An 11,343-nucleotide genomic window follows, 5' to 3' on the forward strand; every position below is an offset into this window, starting at 1 on the left:
TTTTTTATCCATCTTATTATTTTCCCAATCAAAAATATCTTTAGGCCTAACTTCTTCACCCTTAAGAGTATCTAACAAATCTTTGATGGTGAGAAAATCTTCCATCATGGACTTTCACATAGTCCAATTTGAATTGTTAAGTTTTATCATGGAGGTTGAGTTCCCTTCTATTTCCATTCCTTTCAAGAATAAAAGTTCCCACATCCAAACTCTGATACTGCTTGTTGGGAAGTTAAAGGAAAAGATTTAGAAAATTCACTTGTCAAGGTTAAAATATTCATCCACAATAATAACTGCCACTCAACAATAATAACCACCAACTCAACAATAATAACAACCTAACAAGAATGAATAATAATCCAAAAGCATTAACAAAAAAAAAACCAAATATAATGTGGAAAAACCCTCCAAAATGAGGTAAAAAAACCACGGAGAAAATTTCTTCCACTGCAATAAAGTGGGGATACAATAATTAGGTCATCATAGGTTTTTTCACCTTGAAAAGTTATATAAATATCTCAATGCTTATGGTAGGAATCCATCACCCCATAAGAACATGAACATAAAGAAATCAAGGAGAAAACATACTACATGAACTTCCCCAAAAGGTTCATGAAAGAATCTATAACTTCACCTTTAAGCCCTAGAATAGTGCCCAAAAAACAACCCTAATTTTCTTTCTTTTTCTTAATCACCCTTTCTCTCATAATACCAAAGACCTAATGCTATATATATATATATATATATATATATATATAGGGAATACCCAAATATAAAATAGCCTAATAAATGGGCTGGACAAACTTAGCCCAACAAAAAGACCTAAGGCTAGGCTACAAGCTTATTCATGCATGTAATTATGATTGTGCCCTATTTTGGAAAGAGTTTGAGAACCGAAAAAAAATACTTGGAATGTGACGCTATTAGATACAAAACCGATGTTGATAAAGGAAAATGAATTCTTCATAAGATGTTATGTTACTTGCTATTAAAACTAAGAGTACTGTGTTTTTCATTGATTCTATGAAGTGTTTTTAACATTTCTAATAATTGAAAGATAAAAATTTTCAAGTATTAGAAAGTTTAAAAATGTTTTCTAAAATTACTATCAAATGGACTCTAAGACTTAAACAATTTTTTATTTTTTATTGTCAACAATATGGTTATGGATATGAGATGGCACAAAAATAAAAGCATGTTGATGAAAATATGTTGAGGCATCCACTAATGCAAAAGCTTGAAAAGAGTTTGACAAGGAGTATGAAAGGTCTGCATGTGAGCCATGTAGTGTTAGACTTGGCTTGGCAATTGGTGGGTTTAACCCACTTGGTAATGTGAACAATTGTTATAGTTTATGACCAATCATTCTTATTTCGTATAATTTTCTCCAATGGAAATGTATAAAGAAGCCTTTTTTTTTCATGATGTCATTACTTATTCTTATACCTAAAAAACTAGGAAAGAAAATTAATGTGTTCATGCAATCATTGGTAGATGAATTAAAAGGGTAAAAGGAATTTGGGAAGTTATTTATAGTCCATATAATTCATCCATGTAATTGTAAGTTATATCTGGTAGAAGCATCATATGTTTTCAACCTAATTATTATATGTTAGGAAGATGTCTCAAATAGTATATCCTTTGTACAACTCCTAATGCATCCAAATCATGTACAATATAAGAGATATGGGCAAAATACTCAAATCAATGTTGATACACCAAAAAGATAACAAGGGGACAATCAAGTTTGACTTTATTACATAATATCTTACTCTTAGGGGTTTAATCTTAATAGAAACCCATTGGGTTTAGAGTTAGACTTTAATTTTCAAACTAGTAGTCTTCCAAAAACCCTAGCCTCTTCATCTCTCTCTCTTCTCAAGGTGTGTAGCCGCTTTACACATGTCCCAAGGATAGAAAATGAAGCCATTGAGTGGAAGGTCACGAGGCTGTTAAGATCTGTGCATCAATTGAAGTAGGGTTTAAGAGTAGGTAGGTCAAAAGGTATGTTTTTTATAACACCTAAATCTAAGCTTTATGTTTTTGTTTTAATAGATCTAGTAGCCCTAGGGCCTAGAGAGCTTACACTCTTGTGATCTTATTTGCAACAACAACTTCCTGGTTTCAATTAAAACTTCAAATTCCATTTTCTTTGAAATTCTTACTAAAGAACATTCAGCAGTCTAACTTGTTTTAACATAAAATTTCATTGAACATAACATACTTGCTCACAATGATTTTCTTTGCAAAGGGCACCATAAACGATTACTTGTAACACCATTGTTAAAACCTAAGAAATTTGCCTTTTTGGCTTAGGTTTTAACTTATTCTCTAAATATGGCGGTAAGCAAGACAATTGAGTATATTATAATAAGAAGTGGGAGTTCCAAACCATATCTCCATGGGAGTATTGCCCTTAAGTGTTGTAGAATGTCATTTGTTAATATGATAACATGTTTATATCACTTCCTCAACCTAGAATGTTTTTGCTAAATCTACAATATTAGATAACATGCATCTCACCATCTTTAACAATATGTGGTTCATTATCTTTGCCACCTCATTTTGCTATGGAGAATTCTGGATTATGAAATGATATATAATTTTTTTTCCCCATAAATTTGCATAAAAAGATATGACTTATATTCCTACCATTTCAATCATGGTCTTCCATTTGAGGAATACATTAAGAACATCACCTTTATGTCTCATTAAATACACCCACATAGGCCTTAAGTAATCATCAACAAAAGTCGCAAACCAATGCTTACCTCCTAGAGAAGTTGCTTTTATCAATCCCTAAAAATTTGTATGCATGTAATCTGATGTTCCCTTGATGTGGCAGATTGTAGTACTTAACTATTAGGATAGAGCCCTTAAAATCATGACATGATGTAATAAACTATTGGATTTTATTTGTTTAATAAAGTTTCAATTCAAATTTATCTATCATATTTCCATGCATTATATCTTATGAGCACTCTGACTTGCATATTTTGTATTGTACATGACTTAGGTGTATTAGGAGTTGTACAATAAATCCAAGTCATGGATTCCTTGCAAATAAATGACTTAATCAAAGTCGGTTCATTGGTTTAGGCAACCTATTAAAAGCTATAGTGCACCACCTCCTAATTAGAGAGATAACTAGTCTTGGATATTGGGATGAATTTCCCATAGTGAGTGCATTAGTGTATATAGTTACACATTAGACAAAACCTACGATGCGTCGTGACTTAAAGTTATCAAGTAGTCATGATTTCACAAAGTTGCTTCATTGTGTTGTCTTTTAATTGAGTTTGTCTTGAACTTAGTAGTGACTTTGACCTACAAGTGAGATCGTAAGTTGATCATATATTCCTTATAGGTTGGGTCACTGTTAATGAAAGTAGGTAACAATAAGTATTCTCAATAGAGACATCATAATATCTCTTAATGAGACGATATATCTTTACCCTTTCAAATTTTGATGTGTTTTACACGTTACCCCCTCATATTCGAAAGTTAAGACTTTGCGCCCCCCCCCCCCAAAAAAAAAAATTTTTGTTAAAGGGCAATACTTTGACCCCCAAATTTATTAAAAAGTTAATAAATATGTTGTTAAATGAAGAAACAAAGATGAAATGCAATGAAAAACATTTATTATCTAATTTTGAAGTTATCAAACTTCGCAGTAGCATACAAAAATCACAAATAGTAATGTGAATATCTATTTAAAAGCAAAAATAAAAATTGGTAGGTACTACATTTTGAAGGCATTTGAGACATTCAAGTTGAAAGTTGCTAATTCAAAGTTGGTTCTATCTAAGTTCTTGTTAAACTCATTAATAATTCAATAAAAAGTGTTTTGATTTGAAGTTCATTTTTATAGTGAAAAAATTTATGAAAATATAATTATATGCACAAAAAAAAAACATTTTTAGTTTTCTTCAAAAATAATTTTGGAAGAATAATCTATCAAGTACTTTTCCAAGAATCACTCTAAGTGATTTTTTTTTTAACTTTTTAAAAGTGTTTTCTAATTTTGCTATATATATATATATATATATATATATATATATATATATATATATATATATATATATATATATATATATATATATATATATTTATTTATTTATTTATTTATTTTAAAACACTTAGGGCTTGTTTGGTAATTATTTTTTAAAACAGTTCTAAAAAACAATGTTTGAGAATAGTTTTTGAAAATTATTCTTTAATGTTTTGTAAAATAAAAATTGGACACTTAAAAATGTTTTAAAAATAATTTTTCTGTGTTTTGTTTTTATTTTTAATTATTTTACATGTTTGTATAATTATTTTGTAAAACATTCCTTCAAAAACAAATGAAAACAATAGAAAATATCTAAAAAATATTGGATTAATTGATTAAAAAGGATGAAAATATCCCAATTTTGTAAAACTAACCTCCCTCATTTTTTTAACTTGAAGAGTAACAATTTTTTTATATAAATACCCTTCAATATTTTCATTATTTACATGCATGTTTTAAAAGAAATGGTTACTTTTACAAGAAAAATATGAGCATTTTTGTCAAAAATTGGTATTTTTTTAGGTTGAAAAAGGTGAAGGGTTAGTTTTCTAATCCTTTTTAATCTGTTATCCCAAATATATTTTATGAAAACACTTTATATTCTATTCTTAAGAATAAAAAATAGAAAAAAGTTTTTTATTATCAAATATGTTTTCCTGATTTTTCGTTTTGAAAAAATAAAAAAATTATTCTCGAAAACAGTTATTAAACGGGGCTTAGAGTTCGTTTTATAGTGATTCTAGAAAACGCTTTTAATATTTTTAATACTTTAAATTTTTTATCAGTCAAGTATTAAGAATATTAGAAACTTTTTTTAGAATTATTCTTAAACACACACTTAATCTTAATATAGTAGAAGTATTTTCCAAAACACCAATAAACAAACTTTCACTAATAACCAATTTTAAAAGGATTTGAAAAACTTTCTAGTGCTTAAAAATACTTTTAGATAAAAATTTTAAAATCTAAAAAAAGCATTATTGCTTATGTGTCAAAATCCAAATCCATGAAGCCTGAAACATTATCCCATGGCCTGCAACATTTCCCTATCTGAAGAAATTTTCCGAAATGGGCTCCAACGTTCTAAAGCTCTCTCCCTTCTCTTTCTCTAAGACCCTAGTCTTCCCCAAAACCATGTTCTCAAAACTCCTCCCAAGCCCCCAATTCACTTCATTCTCACCAAAAACCAATTATGCGGGTGGGCTTCGCCTATCACTCCCTCGCAGTAAGCGTAACTTTGTAGCCATGGCCGGACCCGGTTCGGTTCAGAAGTCGGACGAGGAGTGGCGGGCCGTCCTCTCGCCGGAGCAGTTTCGAATTCTGAGGCGGAAAGGCACAGAGTAAGATTCACGTATTCCATTTGGTTATCTTCAATTTTGGGATGTTATTTAGTTCATTTCTTCTTCTGGAAGCGGAAAAAATTGATTTATTTTTTCTTGGGTTGTGGATGTTCTTTGATATGCTGATAATTTGGAGAGAAAGTTACGAATGAATTTTCCTGCTTGTGCTGTGATTGTCTCTTGATTAAGTTGAGAATTTTGGAGATAATATAGGAATTGTTCTTTGAATCGTTGAAATTTTTGGGAAATTTGAGCGTCATTTAGTTGATGGAAAATTGGGATGCATTTTCATGAGTTTACGTCCTTTAGGAGTAATGCAAGAATTTTGTTATTGTAATCGACCTTGTATCACATTTGGATAAACCCATTTGATGAATGTGTATGTGTGGGATTCAGGGTTACCCTAATGAGAAATTTATTTGGATTCAAGTTTGTTGTTGGGTGGCTTTGCGGTTCAGTTGTTTCACATTTGGATTCACCCATTTGATGAATGTGAATGTGTGGGATTCAGGAGGTACCCTTACGAGAAATTATTTGGATTCAAGTTGTTGTTGGGTCGCTTAGCGGTTCAATTGTTCCATTTGTTTATTGTAACTTGGGGTTTGGGCTGAAGTTAATGGAATGGATTGGGTTTTCTTTAAAGTTGGTTAATGGTTGCAACTTGCAGTTCTCATTTCATAAGTCTGTGTTGATTGCTCAAGTTTGATGCAGATTGAAGTTTACCTGAATATTCATGCTTCTTTTGGTTGTTTTATTTTATGGTTCAAAATTGCAATACTTTGTTTATAAGTCTGTGCTGTTTACCAGTTTGAGATGGTAAGGTGTCTGGACATGATCTGCTACCCAGTTTCCCTTTTGGTTGTTTATCTTTGCATGAATTTTTAATTTTATATTTTTTCCGAAACATTATAATTTTCTTTCGCTTCTTTGGTTTTTCCCCCATTGTATATCAGATGTAGCTATTATTTATGAATAGTTAATGGGGAAAACCCAAAGAAGCGAAAGAAAATTACAATGTTTCAGAAATATGTATATATATATATATATATATTGTTTAAGGTGGTTTTTTTATTCTAATTCACTCATGTCATATTTGGTTGGTTGGATATAGGATAGGATAAGACATGAGATAACATATTCTATTCCATGTTTGATTGATGATGGGATAGGATAAGTTGTCTTCTCACTTATTACAGTCATATTCAACCAAATACATGATAGGATAAGTAGTAGGATATATTATCCAACCTCTTTTTTTATGTTCTCTCATTTTGTTTTATATTCCTTAACAAGCTTCTCACGCAAAGAAACTTGTCTTAGATGGAGCCCAAGGATCTAGATGACTCCTACTAGGAAAGAAGATGAGCTCCTCGTCTCTAAGATAGTAGAAAGAGACTTCACTGAGACTGTTTATTCACTTGAAACTGTTCACTCTACCTTATTCTCCTTTTCATTCACTGACATACATTATAGTTTAGCAACAAAAAATGTTGTATGTTTTCAAGCTCCTAGTCATTAAGATTTCTAGTAATGCAAAGGTTCTAACAACCCCTCTCCTTCGTCTACTCCCTCAAATCCACCACCCAAGCCTCCTTCGATGAGGCTGAAGCAAATAGTGATTGGAATTAGACATACAAAGGCTCCTTCATGCACTACCTATCTTTCCAAAACTTCACCCTCCTCCCATTTCCCTCGATTAAAGAAATTCTGCTATTAAAAGCATCCTAATCCTTTTTGATAATCTTCCATAACTGATAACGCAATCTCATACCCTTCTTCCTCCCCATATTTTTCACATATTACCTGTCTCCAAAACTCTTCCCTTTTGATTGCATACCGCCAACACCATTTGCACAACATCCCTTTAGTAAGCAATAAGAGTCTCCTTACTCCTAAACCGCCTTTTCTTCTCTCCATGGAGACAGAAGACCACTTCGCTAGATGAAGTTCTCTCTTGAAAGCCCGACCTCCCCACAAAAAATCCCTTTGAATCTTCTCAAGCCTTAATCTAACTTTCTTCGGGATGGAAAACAAAGAGATGAAGTAGATGGGCAAACTGGCTAAGGGGCTTTGAAAAACAATCCTCCCCCATTTTGAAATATATTTCTTTTTCCGCAATGAAAGCCTTCTACAAAACTACTCTTCCACTCCATCCTAGACCCCACTGACTTACACGGAGCACCCAAAGGAAGCCTTAGATAAGTGGTTGGAAGCTCATCCACATTACACTCAATTCGAATGCTTACTCCTCTATATTGTCCACCCTCCCAACTCTAATAAACTTGTTTTTATCAAGGTTAATTTTCAAACTTAAGATGACTTCGAACCATATGATCACCCAACTTAAGTGAACCATTTGGTCATCATCATAAAAAAAACAAGGGTATCATCTGCAAACAATAAATGCGAAATCTCCTCCTCAACCCTTCTCCCCCCTCACCCTTAAACCTGATAGGAAACCACCTTCCTTAGCCCTCATAAGTAGACTACTAAAAGCATCCATTGCTATAAAAATAAGTAGGGAGAAAGAGGGTCCCCTATCTCAATCCCTAGGAACTTCGAAAAAACCAAAAGGGATGTCATCTACTAGAACTGAAAATCTTGTGGAAGAAATACATCATTTAATCCAACCTATTCATCTTTGTACAAAATTCATCCTTCCAAGAACCGTTGGCAAGAAGTTCTAGTTGACATGATCATATACCTTTTCAATACCTAATTTGCATAAGACACCACATGAGTTACCCTTGAGCATTGAATTTATAGCCTCATTTTCTATCAACACTACGTCTAGAATTTATCTTCCCTCTACAAATGCATTCTGATGCTTCGGAACTAGCTTTCCCAAAACTTTTTTCAATCTCTTTGCTAAAACTTTAGCAAGGATCATATGTAGACCTCCCACCAAACTAATAGGCCTCAAGTCTTTTAGATCCTCTACACCCTCTTTGTTAGAAATTAGCACAAAATATTTTGCATCAAGGCTTTTCTCAAACCTTCCATGATAATAAAACTCCTTCAAAAACCTCATAACCTCTTCCTTTACAAACTCCTAACCAAATTGCCAAAAAGCTATAGAGAACTCATCCAGTCCTTAGGCTTTGTCCCCATTCAACTCTAACAAAGCACTAAACAACACCTCTTCTAAAAACGGTTCCTGGAGCTTACCTGCTTTTGACCCATACAAAGACTCAAAAGCTAACCCATTGATGTTAGGTCTCCAATCATCTATCTCAAATAAAAGGTTGCGAAAAGCCGTTACCACACCTTACTTAATCTTCCTATCCACAATAAGCCACACCTTGTTAATCTTAATGTTGGCCATCAAATTCCTTTTATGAGCATTGGACATTTTATGGACAATTTTAGTATTTATGTCCCCCTCCTTCAACCAAATCTCCCTTGATTTTTGTCTTTATGATGCTTCTTTGAAAAGGGCCCACTTTCAAAAATCTCCCTTAGCTAATGTCCTAGTTTCATCCTCTTCTTGAGCTAAGGGACCCAACCTCTCATTGGCGTCCCAAAAATCCACCTGATTTAAAGCCTTCTTCCTCCTAATGGAGTCCAAGACATTTCCAAACACTTCATTGCTCTACACCTTCAAGCTCAATTTTGAAGCTTTCAACTTTGCATCGAAAATGAAACTAGGAGTACCACCGAGGTTATACCCCAATCCACCAACCCCTGAACAAGTCTTTGAAACCCTCCTCCTTTAAGCACATATCTTCAAACATTAAAGGGATAGGTCCTCTCCTCAGATCTCCCCCATCGAGCAAAATAGGAGCATGATAAAAAACAGGCTTCAGCAAAGAACTTTGAACCACCCCACTGAAATGACTCTCCCACCTCTCAGACATCAAATGATAATACTGTTTTTTTTCTTATGACCAACAGATTGAATTAGAAAAAAATAAATAAAAGTTGTACACAATTACTAAAAGGGAAGAAAAGGTGATAAAGGTACTAGGTTACCTTGTATCATTGACCAAGTAAAAGGGAACTAAACAAGAGTAAACCGATGATTAGCAAGCTGATGGGTTTTCTATTTTTATTTTTTCTGCCTAACAGAATGTAAATCACAAGGAAAACATTAAGATTAGTTATATAAAAGGAAATCTCACTATTGGAATCCTTTTGAAATCAGCACCTGCTGTCTCTCTGCTTGAAACTAGCAAAAGCCAATCATCTCCATGCAATGGCTACATTAACCCCTTTATTGGGGAAAAGACAATCCTCAAGCCCTCCCTTTGCCCAGAAGCAAAATGTTTGTTAGTGATTGTGGGAAGATCCACTCAATTCTGAACTTCAACGCCAAAGAGAGGAGGCAAAGGGTAATGAATTAGAACCATCACCCTACTTTCTGCTTGCTTTGCACATGAGAACTCATTTTTGAATCATTCAACTCTTAGAAATGAGATAATCAGTATTAAGATCTTATTTAATATGACTTCCACATTAAAAAAAAATATTTAACAACATAGAATCTACCCTGTCCTTTCCCAACTCAAGATTCTGTAAAAGAAAGCCAAATGAGAACCTAGTCAATCTACAGGGCACCTTGACCTTCTATCCAGAAGTCTGGCCTAACGGGAGCAGTGTGTAATTTTCCCTATAGAGGTCAATACCCATCCATGGGGATTTGTTCTTTTTTTTTTTTTTTGGTAGAATTCAAATATGATATATGGTGCAACTTGCAAGAGAAAGCTATCCATAAGTTCAGAGTCTGAAGTGCCGAATGAGAACCCAAAAAAGGAAATGCATAGACACATTATCATATCTTTTCTCCAAAAAATAAAAAGAAAAAAGTAAGAATTTCTGGTTTCTTCATCATAACACACTCCTGACATCTCTCGCTGACCTTAAGAATACCAATCTAAAGATTGAATAACTTGGTTATTGTTTCATATCCTCAAACAATAAACTCGAGTCTGTTCAATTTGTGTGAAATTGTAAATAAATGAAAACATGAAGCTTGATATTAACTTTGGATTGAGTTCGCTGCTGTAAGATTCCAAGTTTAGTTTTCTTCTCCCATGATCCCAAAATAATCAAATGAAGGATGGGAGAAAATTTAATCAATTGTATCTGGTCTAAGTTAGTGTCAGAATCTTCTTGTTATAAAGAGGAGATGCAGCAAGCCATGATAAATTTCCAGAGTATCTCCGTAAGAAATAGTGTTTTCTTGTTTATATTATTACTCTTGACATGGTTTCAGTGCAATACAGGTATCCAGGCACAGGAGAGTACGACAAGTTCTTTGAGGAGGGAGTATATAACTGTGCTGGATGTGGGACTCCTCTCTACAAGTCCACAACAAAATTCAACTCTGGATGTGGTTGGCCAGCTTTCTACGAGGGCCTCCCAGGAGCCATAAACCGCACAGTGAGTACTCCTCTTCTTTTCTATTGCCTGTGTGACCTCTCAATATTGAACTAGCAATTTGATTTGTAATTGTAACTAGATTTGTCATATGTTTTCAGCCAGACCCAGATGGGATGAGGATTGAAATCACATGTGCAGCCTGCGGAGGGCATCTGGGTCATGTATTCAAAGGCGAAGGGTTTCCGACTCCCACAAATGAACGCCATTGTGTCAATAGTATTTCACTCAAGTTCGCTCCTGCAAATTCTTCATCCTCCCTGTGAATACTTAATGGGAAGGATGTTTAGGATCATCTATTTCTAATAAGAGAAGAATGCAACTATGACCTCTTTTTTAGAACCGTATTCTAATGCAGTTTTCTGCTTCTGTTTTGCCCTTTTTCTCCCCTGTCAAGCCGCTTGTTAACGTGTGAAAATTGTCTTATTCTTGTGTGGTGTACCAACTCTTAAGTCCTGATAACAAAGAAGAAACGCCATTGTTGCAGAGGGTTGCTTTCCCAGTCAAAATCATTTTATAATAATAAGAAGAAGAAGAAGAAGAAGATATAGCATTATTGTAGCTTATCCA

The 11,343-nt window shown here is 33.6% G+C and overlaps 1 protein-coding gene across 1 annotated transcript; it reads left to right on the forward strand.

Moving 5' to 3' along the window:
• Window positions 1–5,085: 5,085 nt before the first annotated feature.
• On the forward strand, window positions 5,086–11,259 carry LOC117908469 (peptide methionine sulfoxide reductase B5-like). The gene is made up of 3 exons (XM_034822069.1): window positions 5,086–5,394; window positions 10,620–10,776; window positions 10,875–11,259. The coding sequence occupies exons 1-3, from the start codon at window positions 5,123–5,125 to the stop codon at window positions 11,037–11,039; spliced, it is 594 nt and encodes a 197-aa protein (XP_034677960.1). The 5' UTR covers window positions 5,086–5,122; the 3' UTR covers window positions 11,040–11,259.
• The last annotated feature ends 84 nt before the right edge of the window (window positions 11,260–11,343 follow it).

Source organism: Vitis riparia, chromosome 3, assembly GCF_004353265.1.
Source record: "Vitis riparia cultivar Riparia Gloire de Montpellier isolate 1030 chromosome 3, EGFV_Vit.rip_1.0, whole genome shotgun sequence".
In the NCBI taxonomy this organism is placed as follows: Eukaryota; Viridiplantae; Streptophyta; class Magnoliopsida; order Vitales; family Vitaceae; genus Vitis; species Vitis riparia.

Bases quoted from the DNA above. Each gene is read 5' to 3' on its own strand.
- LOC117908469 (XM_034822069.1), top strand. From the start codon at position 5,123: ATGGGCTCCAACGTTCTAAAGCTCTCTCCCTTCTCTTTCTCTAAGACC. The intron at 5,395-10,619 runs GTAAGATTCACG...AGTGCAATACAG, and splicing joins CTGAGGCGGAAAGGCACAGA to GTATCCAGGCACAGGAGAGT. The intron at 10,777-10,874 runs GTGAGTACTCCT...ATATGTTTTCAG, and splicing joins CAGGAGCCATAAACCGCACA to CCAGACCCAGATGGGATGAG.